The sequence below is a fragment of the Herpailurus yagouaroundi genome, unplaced genomic scaffold (assembly GCF_014898765.1).
Source record: "Herpailurus yagouaroundi ecotype Mexico unplaced genomic scaffold, PumYag 140, whole genome shotgun sequence".
Lineage (NCBI taxonomy): Eukaryota > Metazoa > Chordata > Mammalia > Carnivora > Felidae > Herpailurus > Herpailurus yagouaroundi.
The window spans coordinates 5,911,468-5,933,097 of record NW_024412395.1 but is presented as its reverse complement, the minus strand read 5'-3'; the positions used below and the strand labels follow the sequence as shown (position 1 = coordinate 5,933,097).

At 40.6% G+C, this 21,630-nt stretch overlaps 1 protein-coding gene across 1 annotated transcript in view; it reads left to right on the top strand.

Annotated features, from left to right (window-relative positions):
* CNTNAP5 (contactin associated protein family member 5) overlaps positions 1-21,630 on the top strand; it is a 777,640-nt gene that overhangs the window by 642,214 nt on the left and 113,796 nt on the right. The window contains exon 15 of the mRNA XM_040474651.1: positions 4,071-4,289. Within this exon, the coding sequence (XP_040330585.1) occupies positions 4,071-4,289 (219 nt within the window). The remainder of the gene's footprint in view (positions 1-4,070; positions 4,290-21,630) is intronic.

Sequence of the window (21,630 nt, the reverse complement as noted above, 5' to 3'; positions counted from 1 at the left end):
TATGTATATCGGGGGGAAGAGAGAAAGAGACTTGAGTTGTGATGTTTAGTGGTATCATATCAAGAATATTACCAAAGAGATTACCAAATAGGATGAGAATTTGAAGATGGAATCCTCAGATCTCCAGAGAATCATAAAATTAATATTAATAGTAATTAGATTTATACATTTATATGATATAATATAATATAATATAATATAATATAATATATAATATAATATAATATATTCAGACTAAATTATTGAGTGTCTTCTCCGAATAGACACTGTACTAAAAATTTTACATTTATTACTTATTTTGCTCTCAAACCCTCCTGTTGATGATCAAGATACTGCGCTATGATTTTCATTGTTCAAGTCTTACTCCAATATGCAGATGAGGAAGGTGACCCTGGTTAGTAACCCGAGTCACACTGCTGCTAAGAGTCAGAATCCAGAGTCAATGTACCTCTCTGTTCCTTATTCTGCTTTGCAACACTTCCTCAATGCCCAAGAATGTTAAGACTCAAGAGAAAATAGAATTATCTTTGTGATTTGAGACAGAAGACATTCAGGAATTCCTTGAAATTTTATGCAAAGGGTATGTGTTTTTTTCCTAGAGTTTCCATCAGATCATGTCTCCAAAAATGTTTAATGATATTTCATCTAGTTCATGTTTTTCATTTTATCAGTGTATGCGTGGAAGGTCAGAGAGGTGACTTCTTCTTTGTCCATAAATGGTCCCTGGGATCTCTCTCATGCCCCACATGGGGTGGGGGCTGAGTACACCAACATGGGGTTCAAGGAAGGAAGAACTTTATACAGGAGACTCTCCTTAAAAGTTTTCTTCTCATCTTCTAGAAATACTAGCTAGATACTCTCTTGCACTTATGCACTTTCCTCCACTTAACATGTCCCTTCTTTGATTCTCTCTTCCTCTCTGTCTCTCTCTGCCCCTCCCCCACTCATGCATGAACTCTTTCTCTCTCTCAAAATAAATAAATAAAAATTAAAATAAAAAGAAAGTACTTTGTGAGCTCATTGGATTTCATTCATCTGTACATTCTCAAGGCCTAGCACAAGGCCTGACTTGGTAAAAACTCATTGAATGCTGAGTGCTACTTTGGCTTTGTCTTCAACCAAAAGGTGAGCAAATGATGAGGGAAGATATTGGTGAGACATGAAGGAGAAGGGAAGTCCAGGGGGTAAATTCATGCGGGAGATAAGGCTGACACAGGGCTTCTGGTTTTCCCGTCTAGGACCATTGGGTGACGTCCATCCTTCCAGCAAATAAGAGCGGGCTTACGTTTGCTTCTGGTGCCCTCCTCAGAGTCACTAGTCAGTGTTGGAAGTATCACTCATTTACTTAGATTATTCTTGTTCAGATGTATTCAGGCACTTATGTTATATATTCTAGGTTTTGACCCCTCCTCCCCCCACTGAATAGGTTTGGAAGACAAATATATTTTTTTTTTTCCGTAGGAAGAGTAGGTTAAAAAATGAACTCCAGGGACACATAATCTGGATTTAATTCTTGACTCTGCCCCATCTGGGTTAGGACAACTTGTCAGCACAATTCCCTCAGGGGTAATATGTTACCTTATGAGACTAGTCTTATGAGACTAGAGTGAGGCTTAAAATATTAAGGAGTTCATTCATGGAAAATGCTTAGCAGAGTGTCTGGCTCATGGTAAGCACTCAATAAACAATTAGCTGTGATTATCGCATTACTGATTTCCGCCCCCCCAACCCCAGTTCTAGGCGGAATGGGTGAACAAAGTAGGTCCTAAATACTGACCTAAATAAAATTAAATAATTTTTTAAAATTGGAATTTTTAAAAATTCCAAGGAAGTTAATACCTGGGTATAAACCAAAAAAAAAAAAAAAAAAAAAAAAAGAAACTTACAAAACTGCATTGAATATATATGGTGTAACATTTTAATGAATGAACCTTTAGTTGGATGAGAGCTCCCTATATATAAGCCCTGGTGGTAGGTGTCCAATAAACCAGGTGTTCATCTACAGTTTGTGGACTAGTTGGGGAGACAGACCATAAACAGATCATTATACAACAGAAGGACAAATGTTGGAGCAGGGATAAGCCCAGACAGGAAGCCTAACAAGGAAGCGGGGGGCGGGGGGTCACGGGGTGACGGCAGACACAGCAGTAGAACAAGAGCTCTGCAAAGATGTGCTGTCCACGTAGAACTTAATATCCACAAGACCAGCTTTGCAGGAAGGCTTTTAGAAAAATCTTTAACATTTTTCCTCTCCAATTCTCACCAATCTTTACCTGTTTTCTATAAAGAGAAATAAATTGAGGACCCAGTTATCTCTCAGTTAGTGTTTATTTGATCTCAAGATATATAGTGCTGTGAGGTAGCATCTGTGGCCTGAATAAGAAACAGGAAATGGCTCAAAGGGCCAACTTCACTCTTATTTAATCTTTTAATTGCTGAACCCAATTTGTTCTCTTCAATTCTGTCTGGGTTTATGAGCCAAGGCATTTAGTTGAGTTGTTAAGCCACGCCACTGCTATAATAGCCATAGCTATCACTTTGAGTATGTCTCGTGTGCCAGGCGAGGTCCTGTGAACTTCGTCAAGGTTAATTCATAAACAACCTGAAAATGAGGTACTGTTTTTATTCCCATTTTTCAAATGGGAAAATTGAGGTGTGACAAGATTGAAACGTGCCTTAAGTCATGGTGGTTCCAGAGTCCATGCTGTCAAATCCCATTTTAAGGCCTCTACCTTACTGCCTCCCCTTTAGGTCAAGGTCCACACTGACCAGAATGCAAAACAGTTCAATCCTCAGTTACTTGCAAATTCTACCTACTGGGGGCTTCTTATAATGAGGCTCATTCTCTGGGTTTAAAGGCTGAGGAGGAAGTAGTCTGGGATGGTTATTGGACCTTTGGGATTACCTGATTACTCAGATCTGGAAGTTGATGACTTTGTCAAATATATACCCATGTCCTGCTTTAGGTATAATGTAGAAGAGGCCAACCAAGGTGCTGAGAAGGAAGGAAAGGTCCTGTCTAGGGAGGCTTCAGTGACTTAAAGGGGACTGTCTTCTTATTGACATCAATTTATAATTTGCCTCTCCACATCCTTCAAATTTAGAAAATTCTTATGTAGTAATGGAAAATATGAAAAGACCTACTCACTAGAGAAAAATGGAGAAGAATTCTACTTTTGGAGTCAGCTTCTTTGTACTGTGTTGTACTTCTCTGAACTTCAGTTTTCTCATTCGTAAAATGGGAATAAAAATGATGCCTTTCTCACAGGGATTTCTTTGAAAGGTTCAAATGACAGAATCTTTGGGTAGTGCTTAGCATGGCACTCAGCAGAGTTCATTGTACCTGTTGTACTCCTGCTACTTCTCTTTTTTCTCTCTTGCTCAATGGCTATGTGGCCAAACCACCACCATCATCCCCACCATCATCATCATTATCATAGGTGTTATTACCCCTGACTGACTGACCCCTGGCATGTGTGAGATGCAGAACTTTATCAAAGGGCAGAAAGGGTCATGGGAGGTGGATGGGGGCCTGTGTTTGATCCCAGGCACCACTACTTGCAATGACACGTCCTTGAAAAAAGCACTCAAACTTTCTGAGTCTCCTTAAAAAAAAAGTCATAAGATTAGCCTGAATGATTATAATCACATGTATGAATGAAATAACATAGAGAACACTAGACCTCCAAGGGTGTCAACCTTCTCCCAGCGGGAATGTAGCTGGCTCACGAATCCAGTATCTACAGATATCCATGAAGGGCATAGTTGAAGCCAAAATAGACCCAGAAAACCCAAAGCCTTGGTGCCAATGAATGTTTATCAGATTGGCATTTCTGTCCCTAGCCCCTATCCTATTGGCTGAATTCTCACAGTGAGTGAGAAAGAGCTTGGGACTTAGTATTTGGAAGTTTTTACTATTAACACTAAGTTCGATGTCATAGAGATTTCAGCTGGAGGCATCTTCACCTCATACTGACGCATAGTCATTTATACCATTCATTCAGGTTGTGTGCCATTCATTCACTGACGACTCCCCTCAACTTTCTACCTATTTCTCTTGTTGGTTTCAGCTCCGTCTGAGATCACTTTTGCCATTGATGTTGGGAATGGCCCTGTAGAGCTCATAGTTCACTCTCCTTCTCTTCTGAATGACAACCAATGGCATTATGTCCGGGCTGAAAGGAACCTCAAGGAGACTTCACTCCAGGTGGACAGCCTCCCAAGGATGACCAGGGAGACTTCGGAGGAGGGCCACTTCCGATTGCAGCTGAACAGCCAGCTCTTTGTAGGTAAGAGACATTTTGAGGCCCCTCTGTGCTAAAACCCTCCAAGATCTCTGCATGACCAGGCCCAAGGAAAATTACGATTTCGCTTCAGACCTAAGTAATGATTAAAATATATCCTAAAGCACTCGTAATTGTAAATGTGATTTTATAAATCCTTCTTTTCTAGCTTCATGAGCCACAGAAATAAGAGATTATGCCACCCCTTAGCAAATTTTGAGGTGGTCTCAGACTCTTTCTATCTTTCTTCCTTGTGCATATTATCTTCAAGTGTCTGAGGAATCCTATTGTTTTTCATTCTTACGGTCAAAATCTACTCAGAGAAAAATAATATATCAGCTATTTACACTTCAGTAGATGTTGTCTCTAAGTCCGTGAGCCACCCTTCACCCTTCCTAGTGATACGTGACTCCTGATTACTGTTGATAACTATGCAGTGAAACAGGTTACAGCATCTCAGAGGGATGTGTCGTCAGGCTTATGGTGGGGGAAGGGGCTATTGTTTACCACGGGCTTCTTTGATACTCCCTGAAACAACATCATGAAGGTGGTTGCCTTAGACTTGCACAGGAAAGCAGGCCTAGTTCCCGAGCTGACACCTCACCACTGGTCAGTCCCTCCTGAGACTCACAATCAGCCTCTAGATAGGTTATTCATCCGAACTGATCACCAGTGCTGACATCAAGGACTGGAAAGCCTCAAATGTCACTTATTGAGTCCACTCATTCATTCATTCCTTCATTCATTCCATAAATAGTCACTGAGCACTGAAAACAGGTCAGGTACCTTGTTAGATGATGGGAATCGAAAAATAAATTGTGGGATGACATTACTTTGCAAAGAGCTATGTGTGTGTGCCTCTGTGTATGTGTAAGAAAAAGAGACCGAGAGATAAAGACAGGAAGAGAATTTAGCCACATGAATCCAGGTAGGAAACGTCAGCCTCTTTGCTATAATTTAGAAATGACTTTTTGAAAGTAGGTGGAACAGGGCTTGTAAAGCTTTAAAGTACAAAATGCAGCTGTAAATATTAGGTTTATTGTAATATTATCAAAGATAAGAAGCCGCTCTTGTATAAAACTTGAAGTTCAGATGCTTAGAAAACTGATATAAATAAGTCCCAAAATGTGCTAGTCAACCCAGATTTAATTTTCTTTCCTTATTCATTTTTTAGCCAACGCTCACACTACATAGCTTTACTACTAGTAATGAAATGTCATCAGCAATCAATGGGTATTTCTTACCTCTTTCCTTACATTGGGTTTTTGCAACTTTTAACTCTGACAAAAGCAGTCACTAAAAGCACACCAGCTAAAAGAAAAAAAAGTAACAAAATATGTCATATTTTCTCTTCTCAAGAGGAATCATATTTCTTTCTTCATCTGTCATGTTTTACTGCTCTAGCAGAAGCTATGATATAAGTGATTAAAAGCATTTTTATGATTATAAGGCATTTACGTAATTAATAACCTACATGAGTGATATGCTTTACTCTTAAAATATTTTTGAAAATTTATATTGCTGCTTTAATTCTATTTAAACATCACATTTCATTTCTCTGAAGAAGTTTGCTAGTCATCAAGATTTAATGTCTTTTTTGGTGAAATCAATTCAAGTAGTTTGTAATTTTCATAAATTATATTCCATGCCAAAGTTTAATTTATCTTCAGGCAGTATTTATGAATCTTTCTGGAGGAAAGGTGTATATAAAGATGGAACAATATTTTTTATCCTTTCATGCAAATTTCATGTCATTATGAAATTATCATATGACCTGCATATGTGATAAACTTTGTACAAGTCAAAAAGGGAAAAGACACAGCTGTGTTTCCTGGCAGGTGTTTATCTCAAGACGTTTCAGTTGAATTGATCACAAGGGCAGGGAGTTGTAGGAGCATGTCAATGGCTCTGGAGGACATTCCTTGCTTGAGCTGAAGCCAAGGTCAGCTGTGGTGAGAGCGCCTGTTTCTGTTATGTTTCTCTCCAATAAGTTCCATCTCAGATGTTACTCTGCTTTATTGAATTTGTCTTAATGTACTTGAAGAAGAAAAAAAAATGCACACTGTTGGAGGTCACTTTAGTCTGTTGGTTTGCATTCTGTTGTTTAGTATACAGCAGTGTGCCCATTTAGAAATGTATCCGATAGCCAAAAATGCTGAAGTCCCAGTGTTTCTATTTTGTGTAATTCAGTGGTTCAAAAACAAAAACAAAACCCCCCTGCTTAGCTCTAGCCATCAAAATGAAGAGTTGCATTCCCTGTCATTCAGAAACCTAGAGACACCAGATATTTATATTTGCTAGGGAGAAAAAAGAGATCATTGGTGGGTACTTCTTCATAGGGATAGGTTGAAGGTAGCCGTACTTAAGTATTCATTTGGACATGTCTGTCTGCATACCTTTGGCCATGAAAGGATCTTTCAATCAAAACAGAGCATCGGTCAGCATTGTAATCCCTGGTATTGAGCTGTGCTCCCGAGTGCTTACTGAGTACCAGAAACAGCTTGAATTTTATAGAATAGGATGTACCTCCTCGCACTGCCCCTGTCATTGGAATGGGACAACTTAAAGTGCTCATACATGAGTCAATGCATGCTCGATTACTGGAATCAGTAATTTTATCTTCAGACTTTTATTACCATGATGGTTAAGGACACTGGCAGCCATGTCATCCGACTGGTCACATTTTTTGTGACAGAGCAGGAGAAACTTCATAGCACATGGATTCTGAAATGTATGCTGTGAGCATGTCATTGTCACATCGTGGAAACTCCCGGAGGTTTCACCCCTCTGCTTGCTGTTCTCTACGAATGTGCCAGTCAGTGTGCAGATGACACAAGAGGACTCCAAGAACTAGTACTTGCTGTGGAAAGTCAAATGGAGACATATGGGTGTACCCCAGGTCAATTGCCAATAGGCCACAGGACCTGGGTAGAAAAACACTAGCCTCATTATGCCCGTTTGTCTTTATCTCCAGAATGGAAACAAAGCATCTGGTAACTGATCCCTCAGGATTCGAGGATATGTGATTTCCATTATTTATATTAAGAATGTAATCATCCTTATCCTCATTCTCCCCAAATCGGATATTGTGTCTTTCCAGATTTGCTGCAATTATAGAATAGACATTTCTTAAAGATATGGGCCTGTGTGGCTCATTTTCATGTGATTTTACTGCCTTCTTTTTTTTTTTTTTTGTTTTTGTCTTTCATGGACTTTTGTTTTGGAGTTGTTTGTTGTTGTTGTTGCTTTTAATATGAAATTTATTGTCAAATTGGTTTCCATACAACACCCAGTGCTCATCCCAACTGGTGCCCTCCTCAATGCCCATCACCCACTTTCCCCTCCCTCCTACCCCCCATCAACCCTCAGTTTATTCTCAGTTTTTAAGAGTCTCTTATGGTTTGCCTCCCTCCCTCTCTAACCTTTTTTCCCTTCCCCTCCCCCAGGTCTTCTGTTAAGTTCTCAGGATCCACATAAGAGTGAAAATATATGATATCTGTCTTTCTCTGTATGACTTATTTCACTTAGCATAACACTCTCCAGTTCCATCCACGTTGCTACAAAAGGCCATATTTCATTCTTTCTCAATACCAAGTAGTATTCCATTGTGTATGTAAACCACAATTTCTTTATCCATTCATCAGTTGATGGACATTTAGGTTCTTTCCATAATTTGGCTATTGTTCCAAGTGCTTCTATAAACATTGGGGTATAAGTGCCCCTATGCATCAGCACTCCTGTATCCCTTGGGTAAATTCCTAGTAGTGCTATTGCTGGGTCATAGAGTAGATCTATTTTTAAGTTTTGAGGAACCTCCACAGTGTTTTCCAGAGCAGCTGCACCAGTTTTCATTCCCACCAACAGTGCAAGAGAGTTCCCGTTTCTCCACATCCTCGCCAGCATCTATAGTCTCCTGATTTGTTCATTTTAGCCACTCTGACTGGCGTGAGGTGGTATCTGAGTTTGGTTTTGATTTGTATTTCCCTGATGAGGAGTGACGTTGAGCATCGTTTCATGTGCCTGTTGGCCATCCGGATGTCTTCTTTAGAGAAGTGTCTATTCATGTTTTCTGCCCGTTTCTTCACTGGATTATTTGTTTTTTGGGTGTGGAGTTTGGTGAGTTCTTTATAGATTTTGGATAGTAGCCTTTTGTCCGATATGCCATTTGCAAATATCTTTTCCCATTCCGTTGGTTGCCTTTTAGTTTTGTTGATTGTTTCCTTTCATGGACTTTTGTTTTGGAGTTGTTTGTTGTTGTTGTTGTTGTTTTGCGCTCAGTTGTGTATGTATGTCAAAGGAAACTGCAGTTCCCAATTTCTAGCTCCTTGGGGAAAATACTAGAGTGTGAAAGAAAACAAAATGATTCTTGATACATCATAAAGTCTAAAAAGATCCCTAAAACTTCTGTTCCTACCTCGATGCTGGTGGGGAACTGTTTAGTCCCATTTTCAGGTGAAGCATGACTGACTTGGAGAGGTCAGTGGTGAAGCCAGTCAGGAAAGAACAGTAACACTCAGCTCTGGCGCCATGTAAGTGGGTTCTCTGTGGCAAAATGCAACCACACACACACACACACACACACACACACACACACATGAGCTGCCCGAGTCTCTATATGAGAAGTCACTTACGTTTATCCTCGTGAGTGCCTCAAGGGGATGGCTTTCCTGATACAGGCCAGTATTCTATTTGAGAGGATATAATGTGTTGCAAAGCACAGGAGGAGGTAGATATCCCTTTCACATTAAATAGTCACTGAAAAATCACTTTTTAGCCTACTTATTATATAAGCCACTGTACCTGGAGGATGTTACTTACCATTACGTCTGTCATTAAAAGAAATCATTGTCTTCTCAACGTCCTATACATTTCTGATTATAACATCTAATTTACCAAACAAGTTTAGTTTTTCAAAGGTAAGGAGTCCATCAGGTATACCTAAATTGTTTTTCTTAGGAAAACAATACGTGATTTCTGACATTCCCCATTAATACAAGCAATACCAGAAATGGTTATTGGTGAGTTTAAGACGTGGGTAAGAGACCGCAGAAGGCTGGCAGGGTGAGTCCAAGAATTGCTTTGCTTCGTTGCTACATATGAAGTACCTAGAGGAACAGCCAGTACACACAAAACAGTGATGAACTACCAGGTTCTTCATGCATTTTCCTTCCCCAATACCCCTGCTCCACAAAATCACACTCTTATAGCTTGAAAGTGTTTTGAAAGAACATTGGCTCTGTTTTTATATTCAGAGGAGTGGATGGTTAAATGACCCCTTCTGCAGAATTTTGTCTCTTCTTTAAGGTGTTCACAGTTGAATCCATTTAACCTATACCAATAGCCCATTTTAGTGTTTTTTACCCCCCCCCCCAAGGGTCCAGACACTTATTTGAAATGTTTACCTATATAACCTCTTCTGTTTTAACTGAAACTGATTTCATCATATGCTGGTACAGACCATTGGGTTGACAATGGCCAGTTGAAGTAAAGTGTTTTCTTATTTGGTTTGGTTGATTGATTGATTGATTGATTGTCTTTGGTAAAATGTTATCACAAGTCTTATTGTCTTTTTTACTTTATTTTTTTAATTTTTTTTACATTGATTTATTTTTGAGAAACAGAGTGAGACAAAGCGTGAGCAGGGGAGGGGCAGAGAGAGAAGGAGACACAGAATCTGAAGCAGGTTCCAGGCTCTGAGCAAGCGGTTAGCACAGAGCCTGATGTGGGGCTCAAACTCACACACTGTGAGATCATGACCTGAGCTGAAGTCGGACGCTCAACCGACTGAGCCACCCAGGTGCCTCCTTATTGTCTTTTTTAAAGGAGGGTACAGTGTGGCAAGCAGCATCATTTTCTCATGCAACCCAGGGAGAGAAGCCCGGAGGTTAAGACTACACAAAAACCCAATGCTAGAAGCATTCCTCTAGCAATGCCATCATCAAAGTTCATGACTAAAGAAAAAATTAGGGCAGTGCCATTTCTGTAGCGCTGGGGTGATAATCATAAAAAGAAAGTAAATCCAGATCTTTCTGGAAAATAAAGTCAGTACTCCCAGACATTCAAGGGCCCAGTCCGAGGGACAGAGGGAGGTGAGAAGTTGTTTGTTCCTTTCCCTAAGCCAAGATGCCATTGAGTTAGCAATCAGAGAAAGTCCAGGTTGGAACAAAGCAGACCCAACAAGGCATGTGGATACTGGGACCCCACCTACCACCTAGTGATCCTGTTTTGGTTTCTCCAAGGCTTTGGTGACAAAGCTGAGGATTCAGGGAAGGAGGTGAGAAGCCCTGAACAGAGTGATAGAGGGGAAGAAATGTAACCACAATCCTCAGCAAAGTGTTACACTCAGTTCTCATGTTGTTACCAAGTTCCTTCTGATCCGGGGAGGAATGGATTTGGCTTCAAAACCACTTGTATAGGGGAAGGTGGTCTTGCAGAAGAGATGAGAAGGGCCACATTTGGATTCACTTTTCTCCTCCATCAGCCATGTGTCAGGCTACATGGTGAGGGTCATCTCAGGACCTGTTTATGGTGCAGAGAGAGGCTTAGGAACTCGTGGTAGACCCAGGAATGTGCTGCTAAAGTCCCCTTTCAAGGATTACTTGTTGCCTGTCACAGGAATGCTGTTGGCACACATTTTTCTAGTGTCTGCCCCTTCAGGCACTGCCTCGGTTGCAGAGAAACACCGGGGCAAAGCCACATCCTTGGCAAGGAGGCCCGCGTGCAATGACCATTTGAGTCCAGGGTATTAAAGTTTGGCCATTTTGACCAAGGGGGCACATCTCTGATGGGCTTTTCTAGCTCTAGTGTTCTCTGTGGGCTGCTCTAGTCTAATGTCAGGCCTGCACTGCCACTCTCGCGTCTCTGCCCACCCCTGCTTCCCTCCCCTCCCATCCACAGGTGTGCTTCCCAAGGGCATCTTTAATATACCACTCTCCCCTTTACATGCATCCATAGCCTGCTTGCTGGAAAGCCCAACCTGAGCCAGAATCATAGAGATTTCTTGCACAAGACACACAACCCCCCCCCCCCACACACACACCCCTTTTTTTAAATCATAGTAATCTTCTTAAGCAAAATGTATTCCTCATGTCTCCCCCAAATCAACCATAATATAATGCCTTCTCCCCCTTTCTTCTCTAAAACACTCTTTAAAGCTGATAGAATCCTTTTTTTTTTTTTTAATTTTTTTTTTCAACGTTTTTATTTATTTTTGGGACAGAGAGAGACAGAGCATGAACGGGGGAGGGGCAGAGAGAGAGGGAGACACAGAATCGGAAACAGGCTCCAGGCTCTGAGCCATCAGCCCAAAGCCTGACGCGGGGCTCGAACTCACGGACCGCGAGATCATGACCTGGCTGAAGTTGGACGCTTAACCGACTGCGCCACCCAGGCGCCCTAAAGCTGATAGAATCCTTGGAGTCAAGTTTGCATTGTTTTCATTCATACCTTTTTTTAAAATTTTTTTAAATGTTTATTTATTTCTGAAAGAGAGAGACAGAGCATAAGCAGGGGAGGGGCAGAGAGAGCAGGAGACACAGAACTGAAAGCAGGCTCCAGGCTGTCAGCACAGAGCCCCACGTGGGGCTCGAACTCCCAAACTGTGAGATCATGACCTGAGCTGAAGTCAGATGCTTAACCAACTGAGCCACCCAGGCACCCCAGCTACTAGCTTTATTTTTAGTCAGTTACCTTTACAGAGCCTCAGTTATTCCATCTGCCACCGGGCTTGATAATCAATACTCCACAAATCAATTGCAAAGATTTAATTTTTCTCCTACTTGGAATTCTCTATCAAGGTTTATTAATTGGGAGTTGCAAGCAAAATCATTTTAAATGGGAAATTATTTGTGGCCCCACCCCAGTGGGATAATGAGGCACTGCTTGGCCTGGAAATTTATGAGGTTTGACATTTAAAGGACACATTCAATTAGTGTAAAAGCTCCCAGGGGAGGGATCTTGCCCCATACTGGGTTTTATCCTTCCTTTGCACAAATCAGCAAAAGTGTCCCCACATGGTAGTGTATCTGATATGTGAATGCCCCAAAAGCTGGGGTAGGGCCTTTTTAAAAGGGAAAGTTACAACGGCCGTTGTCTTAGCAACCAGCTTTCAAAGGTAAAGGAATTTTCAAAACCCGGCTTTCAAATTGTTACATGGTATACACAAGCTTGCTCTGAGGGGCTTTCGCTGGATTCACATGGCGGTTGCTATTGTTTTCCCTGTGCTCTGGTGGGCAAAGATGGGCTCATTTATCAGATCAGAGAATGTGCCCAGACAAGTCCCTCCATTTGTGATTCAATGATACTGTAAGTTTCATGAAATAAACTGAAAGCCGACCACATCCGACACCCATTTGTGGAGACATCTGAGCCGGCATGACCTTCAGAGACTGTCCTTCTCTGAGCCCCTGTTGCCAGTGAGGCAGCAGCAAAAAGCCAACCCAGTTTTGTTTTATTTTGTTTTGTTTTCAATCGAAGTAATTTTCAGTTTTTGTTTTAATTGAAGTAATATTTTAAGGCAAGTTTATTTTTTGTTCTGTCACGTATCAGCCTTATCCTCTCTTCCTTCCTTGTCCAAAACACCTGAAGGACCAATACATTCTTCTTCTTTTTCTTTTTTTTAATGTTTATTTATTTTTGATAGAGAGAGAGAGAGACAGAATATGAGCTGGGGAGAGGTAGAGTGAGAGGCAGGTACAGTCTCCAAAGCAGGCTGCAGGCTCTGAGCTGTCAGCACAGAGCCCTACACGGGGCTTAAACCCATGAGCTATGAGATCATGACCTGAGCCAAAGTCGGACCCTTAACCAACTGAGCCATCCAGGCACCTGAGGACCAAGACATTCTTTATAGCAGGTAATGCACCATTTTTGCTGGGTTGGGGAGAAAATGCTCACGGCAAGATGTCTGATGCCCCATTCCATCTGCCACTGTGTCCTTACTCTTTTCTCTCACTATTTCTTTCTCTTTTGGTCACAATTCATTAATTTTTTTTTTTTTTTTTCCTGAATGTACATTCTGCTCTCAGCCCTGGGCTGGACAACAGGAGCACGAAAATAAATAAGATTCATTTGCTATTTAAGAAGTACAGGCTTTAGGGGCGCCTGGGTCCCTCAGTTGGATGGGCGTCCGACTTTGGCTCAGGTCATGATCTTGCTGTTCGTGAGTTTGAGCCCCATGTTGGGCTGTGCGCTGACAGCTCAGAGCCTGGATCCTGCTTCAGATTCTGTGTATTCCCCCCTCTCTCTCTTTCTGGCCCCTCTCCCACTCATACTCTGTCAGATCTCTCTCTCTCAAGAATAAATAAGCATATAAATAAATAAATAAATAAATAAATAAATAAATAAATAAAATTTTTAATATAAGTACAGGCTTTGAATGGGGAGCAGGGGTTCCCATTAGGGAACCATTAAGCCAGGTTCCCTTAGGGTGCAGTGTAGGGTTGATATCCAAGGGCGGGGTGTGGGGGGGTGGTGGTGAGCAGAGCTAAGGGGGTGTGGCTCTCAAGTCTGATCTGGAGGCAGCTTCCAGACTCTATCCCTCTTACATGTGTGTGCTGACTCCCTGCCTCTCTCCTCCTTACACTGGGGAATGAGGTTAGTAGGAGACTTCGTACAGTCTCTAAAGGAATCGGCGCTTAGAAGGCAGCCTGGGATGCGTGTGCACAACTCGGTGTGCAGGGAGCACCTCTCTCAGCTTGGCCAGTCGCTTGTTCAGGTTTCCTGGAGTACGACTGGAGCCCAAATGTCCAAAACCTCAAAGCAGGCAGTGCTTTTCTGCCCTGTTGTTTATTTGGGTACCCGTGAGTGGGCTCTTCCTAGGGGAGCCTCAGGACAGCGCATTCCCCGCTGCCATCTGCATTGCACCAGAGCCCTGCTTTGAGCCCTGAAGCATCTTAAAGTATCTTAAAGCAATGGGGTCCAATGCCATTCTGCTTCCCATTCCACTTGCCATCCCCCAAAACCTTTGTCCTCAGAGACCCTCCCTTCCCTGCCTTTCATCTTCATATACCTCCCTGGGGAAATTAAGTTATCAAACAGGTGGGAGTTGACACTACTGGTAGGGTGAAGTTGTTGCCCTGAAGGCCAGATTTGGCTGTCTACTCACTGGGTGCTCACCTACACAATCCTGAGTAAGAAAAAGCTCTTGCCCTAGAGGAGCCCCTTTCTAGAAGTTATAGTGCAGGCCAATGGATGGATTATATTTATGTTGAGTTTCCATTTCTTTTTACAATACCGCCAATATTCTGGGGTCCCTGACATCCATAGCTTTTCCTTTCTTCCAGAACAAGCTGCATAATGGTTTTGGCCTGGTTCCATCACTTTTTGCCTCTGGGTCTATTCACCCTCTTTTTCTTTGCTACCTTCTTTTCAGCAAAGCTACCTTGTTTCCTTCCTTTTATTCCTGAAGGCCATTTAGCCTCTCTGGATACCTGCATTCCAAGAGGGAAATGTGGATGATATACATCCAGCTTGCCTCATGTTTACAAAGACTAAAAGCTCCTTATATTTATATTATTATTATTATTATTATTATTATTATTATTATTATACTTATTATACATTGGGGGATGAAGACTTGTCCATCACAGTTTTTAAGTTCTCATAATAAGAACAACATTTTAACTGATGCTTGTAATATGTGTTAAAAAATAATCTTCAATGGGGCGCCTGGGTGGCGCAGTCGGTTAAGCGTCCGACTTCAGCCAGGTCACGATCTCGCGGTCCGGGAGTTTGAGCCCCCGCGTCAGGCTCTGGGCTGATGGCTCGGAGCCTGGAGCCTGTTTCCGATTCTGTGTCTCCCTCTCTCTCTGCCCCTCGCCCGTTCATGCTCTGTCTCTCTCTGTCCCAAAAATAAATAAACATTGAAAAAAAAAATCTTCAAGGGGCGCCAGAGTGACTCCATCAGTTAAGCATCTGACCTTGGATTTCAGCTCAGGTCATGATCTCAGGAACCTTGGGTTTCTCTCTTTCTCTCTCTGCCCCTCTCCCATTCACGTTCTCTCTCTCTCTTTCTCTTGCTCTGTATCAAAATAAATAATCATTAAATATATACAAATAGTCTTCAAATATATAAAATCATGAGTCATGGGCAAATAGAAAATAAACTTGTGTCAGAGACTTTACTTAATTCATTTGTTAGCAAGGAAGCCAGTAAGATGTGATGGCCAGTTCAGAGAGCATCTGAAAATCTAGGATATGTATAGGCAATTTAACAACAACAAAAAAAGTTAGGATAAGGTTTTGGTGTTAAATATACAAGTGTTGCTCAAATCAGGCCATCTTTGGAGTTATCTGTTCTACTGGAAAGAAATTATTTGCATCTCTACTAGATAAACATCATCCATGTTTTTTGCTTAATTTCCAAGTTACAGCTAATCTTTTTTTTCTGGCAAAAGAACACACACGTTTGATGGTACGTCCCTAGTCGCACTGCAGCCATCACTTCCCCAAAGAAAGCTTGGGATAAGAAAAAGACCCAGAGTGATTACTGCACAAATGCATCAAAATGTCATGACAGCGTTAATAGATTGGACTTGAGAACTGGTTGGCCCTGACCTGCCGTTGCTACTCTCCTATTTAATGAATTTCAGGCTTTTTTTTTTTTTTTTTAAATATTTTAGGATCTCCTGGTATCACTCATAAAATTGCTCTGGGTCAGGTGAAAGATTGGGGAAAATTCTGAAAGCTCATAATTATAGAGCTTTTTCTTTATCTGCTGATTTCTTTAAATGGGTGTGTGCTTTAGCTCCTGGGACCGTATTTGTTCTCAGTAAGGCCATGCTGGAGAAAACTAGCCAGTGACTGCCAGGGGCCCTAGCATACAGAAAATCCAGACATTGGTGTTAATAGGACAAGGATGTCGCCGGGCAGCCAGCTGGGAAGAATGTAGATGCTCCAGCTGATTCTAGAAAAGACCGGGAGCTCATATGGTATTTTTCATTCCATTGCCCTTGCAGGAAGGCTCCTCTTTCACGGGAACCTTTGTATCTTTTCTTTAAAGCTATTTTTGATAGTGATTTCTCATCTTCAAAAACTGGCAGAGGAGAGTACGGTGAGGCATGGCTTGGCACTCATCTTGGCAAGATGGGACATGTTCCTGTTCGTCAAAATGGCTCCCGTGGCTACTCTAGACCCGTCGTTAGGATTATGGGAATTTTGCTGCTTCATCATCTTGATATTCCTTCAGGGGTTCCTCCAGATGATATGCAAAACCCTAATCAGCCACCTTGAACTGCAGTGGGATTTGTTCCCTGTGGCTCCACATTAGCAACAGAAACAGAAGCACCATTCAAGTGCTTGCTTGTCTTTCCCCCTCCTCCTGGATGTAAATAACCAAAAGAGGATTTCCACAGAATGTATATTTAGCGCTCTGCCTGGGCAAAATGTTGGGCCCTGCCACCATTCTGTTAAAAAGAAAGCAAATATTTGTTTTTTAGCCGGTAGTCTTGAAGAAAAAACAACAAAAAAGCAAGCCTCTTTACTTTACAGAAAACCCAAGTAGCAAGATAAATACCTCTGACACACCCTGACCCACACTCCAGACAAAAACATGCTGATGCTGAGACAGGTTTTCCTTAATGCCCAAATACCATGTGGATTAATAAATGGCTTTCAGAGATATACACAATTCTGTAGCAAGGAGTTCTATTTGAAACTTGATAGAAGATTACTTCCAAAATGACTTTTAGAAAAAGGAGAGCAACAGCATTATACATAATGTACATAATAAATGAAAAGATTTATTTTAAAGTGTGCAATCAATATGCAAATACATGTTCACTGAGAATTAGTCAATAATACCTCCAAATACTCTTATTAGAGGCAACCGATATTAGCCCAGTATGAGACTTTCTAGACAGTGTTCAATGTTCTTACATACATTTAAGTACCCTGAGGAAGCACTGTACAATATTATTATTTGTGGCTATATTTACATAAACGATATATTTATAGGTATTATACCACAGCTTTCTCACTGTTTTTTGTTTGTTTGTTTTCGTTTGCTTTTTGACTTCAAATATGCCTCAGAGACCATAGCATGTCAATATAAATAGCATATTAAACTGCTGTCTAGTGTTTTACCTAATATTTTCAGTTTTTGCTTGTTTTGTTGCCATGTTTATTTTATATCCTTAATGTATCTGGAATTTGTTTAAGGTTTTGAGGTAGGATTGTAATTTTATTTATTTTCCAAAATAATTTCCCATCTCCATTTATTTCATGGTTCCTCTTGTTCCTAGTTACTTAGAACTCTAATGTATGTTATAATGTAAAAGCCATCTTTCTATATAAAGAGTCTGTTTCTGGAATTCTTAGAAGTTTCTGGTTTCTTGGGGTGCCTGGCTGGTTCAGTCATGAAAGCATTCAACTCTTGATTTCAGGGTCAAGAGTTCCAGCCCCACGTTGGCTATAGAGTTTACTAAAACCGAACACAAAAACACAACCAAAAACAAAACCCATAAATTTCTGGTTTCTGTTTTATTTACATAGATTTTTTTCCCCTAAGTACTGCACCACTTACAGGGCACACACTTAAAGGGCATATTTTGATACTGAATAGGAGAGGTTTCCCCTTACACGTGCGTGCGTACACACACACACACACACACACACACACACACACACACCTACTTCACTCCTGTTTTTAATCCTGTATCTCTTCTTGTGGGATTTTAGATTTAGCTTTTCATGTTCTATGAAAATAATTTTGGGGGCTATTGATTAGATTGTATTGTGTTAAAGGAACTAACTATACACTACTGACTCATACTGAAGCATGTTTTGTTTCTTCAGGTATCCTTAGGAGTGAAGGTAAAATTGTATCATTTCCTTTATATATACACATCTTGTTAATTTCAAGGTGTTTTGCTGCTTTTGTTGTTAAATAGGATTTTTTCCTAGCTATTCCGTCTTCCAGTTGGTTATCATTGCTATATAGAACCATGATTGATTTTGCACGTTGATGTTTATATCCATCCACATTCTTATACTTTTAATTGTAATAATTTGTCATTATTGTTTTGAGGGGATTTTCTAGGTAGATAATTATACTATTTGTGCACATAATACACTATTTGTAATGACTATGTATGAAGCTAAATTAATTATTTTGGGGTGTAATCATCACCACTAGCTCCATGTTAGGATATTCGTTTAAAAAGGTAGAATAAGGCCAATGATAATAATGTTTTCATGGCTCTTGATACACATTGCTGAATTATTCTTGATAAGTTTTTCACAACATTCATTTCCACCAAACAAATAGGAAATACTTTAAATCTGTTGTTATGTGATTCTAAGTTAACAATCTCTTTCCCAATTTTTTGAGGAGGATTCGTATTTTATTTGAGGTCCCAGTTTGTAGTGAGGATTATCAGAATATGTCTGTGAAGCACAGTGCATAGAAGGTGCTGTATAAGAAGTAAGCTTTTAGTTCAACTTGACTATTGCATCGTTATTTGACCTTTTAAACATCGAGTTAGTGCCACCTGTATTGTTACATAGAGTGTCTTGATTGATTTTTGAGCAAGAAATCACTATATCTGGCCAAACTCAACCAGACACGTGCCTTGTTTTTAAGAAAATCATATTTTGGAATGAAAGTTTTCCTAGGATTTCCTTCTGGTACCAAGACTGTCAGTTGGACGGGCAGGATAAAAGCAGAAGACAAATGATGGTTAGTGTATTTGCTTTTATCCATTAGGTATATGCTAAATCCTCTGTCACTTTAGAATTTGGAATCTAGGTGGTACATGTACCTGTACTTAATTTAGCTATTGTGATTCATATAAAAAACAGCTACTCCAAGTTCAACGTCAAAAAAGTAAGAAAGAAAGGAAGAAAGGTAGAAAAACAGAAAGAGTTATTATCTTTGTGAATCCAGAGCCCAACCTGGCACATTCAGTGTTTTGCTCTGCACATTCAGTGAATGTTTTGCACATTCAGTGTTTGATTCAAGGAGTTTTGCTTGAGCATGAGGAGGAAAGAGAACAGGCACCCACGAGAGAAACAGAGGCTTTTGCACTTGGTGCCAAAGACCAGAACAAAATTGAGATGTTCCTCTGGAAGCGATGAGCATGTATGGAGCTGACACATGGAGGTTTCCTAAGACAGGCTTAGAATGATGATAGTGACCTTTGTATGTAATTCAAGGAAATATCATCACAATGAACATGCTTGATACCAAGGGCCAGCTGAAGAGTCTCAGGCAGAACTACTTCTCGCTAGGCCAACAAGCTAACCAATAGTGATAGTTATCCAGAAGGGTGAGGTGGAGGTCAAGAGAATAAATGCCTATGTGTATATTACTTGATGGGGGGGAAAACATGGTAGAGATAAAGGTAAGAAGGTAGAAGGATCCCTTGGTTATAGGAATGACTCAAGTTGTCTAATCATTTCATTCATTTTAGGATTTTAGAGCTTTCAAGGTATGCAGGCTTTGAAGGTCAAGAGACCCCAGTCGGACACCTGGCTCTGCCACAGAAAATCTGTTTGAGGGGCCCCTGGGTGGCTCAGTAGGTTGAGTGTCCAACTTCAGCTCAGGTCATGATCTCACAGCTCATGAGTTCAAGCCCCAGGTCTGGCTCTGTGCTGACAGCTCAGAGCCTGGAGCCTGCTTTGGATTCTGTGTCTTCCTCTCTCTCTCTGCTTCTCCAGTGCTTGTGCTCTGTCTCTCTCTCTCAAAATAAATGAATGTTAAAAAATTTTTTTTAATAAAAAAAAAAGAAAATCTGTTTGATTCTTGACTCTGGCCAAAACAATCTCTCTGACACTAAGTTTCCTCAACTATACAATGTGAATAATTTGAAGAATGCCTTCTTTTCCTTGGGATATTCAATGAGTTAATTTTATCTTATTGTTTTAATTTTTTTAATTTATGTTTATTTATTTTTGAGATAGGGAGAAACAGAGCATGAGTGGGGGAGGGCAGAGAGAGAGGAAGACACAAAATCTGAAGCAGACTCCAAGCTCTGAGATGTCAGCACAGAGCCCAACGCAGGGCTCTATCTCATGAACTGCGAGATTATGACCTGAGCTGAAGTTGGATGCTTAACCAACTGAGCTACCCAGGCACCTCTCAATGAGTTATTTTTAAAGTTTCTAGCAGACAAGTATGTTTGAAATGTAATTTTTATTTTAAATTAGAAGCATTGTTCTGATTCTTGGTCAGCTTGCAGATTAACTACAAACCTCGAAATCATGACTTTCAAGTGCTTTAAGTATGATGCTACAGTTTTGTTGTTGTTGTTTTTTCTTGTTGTTCCAACCTTTTAATGAACTGTAGACAAGATTCAGGTGAGTAAAGAGAAAAGTATATTAGAGCTTAGAGCAGCAGCTTAAAAATCAAATACCTGCAAGAGCAGGGAAGGCCATATGAATGAATGAAGTGGTCCCGGAGGAGAATGTGGCCAAGTGGGGATGGGAGTCCCTGTCTTAAAGGAACTGACCACAGCATGGCTACAGCTGACATTTGCCATGCAGGAAAGCAGGTTCATTGTTAACATCTCTTCTGATTTTTCAAAGATTTATTCGAATTTAAAAAATTTTTCTCATTTTTTAAAAAGTGACAACTAAATAAAATAACTAAATACTGGGTTGCAGAAACTATGTGAGGAAGGGATGTGTGTATATGAATGCAAGTGTGTGTGTATAAAGACAAGGGTGGAGTAATGGGATTGTGGAATGCATGGAGACAATAACATACCACATTATGGCAAGTACATGAAGAGATCCAAAGTCAAGACCATAGGGCATTGGGGAGCCTTAGTAGTTCAGAAGGCCCGGTGCACTGAAGTCAGAGAAAGGAATATGGGCCGGGGGGAGGGGGAGAGCTAGAGAGGTAAATGAAGGCTAGATCTTTCATACTGTACCATCTGTGCTAAGGGTTTGAACTTGATCCTGAGGACAATCAGTAGTCTCTGAAGAGCATTAAATAGAAATAGCCGAGTCCAAAGTAATGAATGGATGGGAAGAATCAGGACTGAGCGTACAAAATCAGTTGGAAGGTTGTCAAAGGGAGTCAAGTTGGAGTGAGGAGCAATGTACTAGGACTATGGCTCTAGGTGTATGAAGAAGCAGATGGCACTTTACGTTAACTAAAATTAAAAAATTAAAATTAAAAAAATTAAAAAAATTAAAAAAAAATTAAAAAAAAATTAAAAAAAAATTAAAAATTAAAAAAAAAATTAAAACTAAAATAAAAAAAAAAAAAAAAAAGTAGATGGAGCCAGAGATAGCTGGGAGAGCAAATCCGCAGGGCTAGGTTGGGAGGGGGCAGGGGGAGGACTGTGTGGAAGGAGGGGGTGGGAAGATTGTGGCTACATTTCTGTATCCTATTCAAGTTTCACAG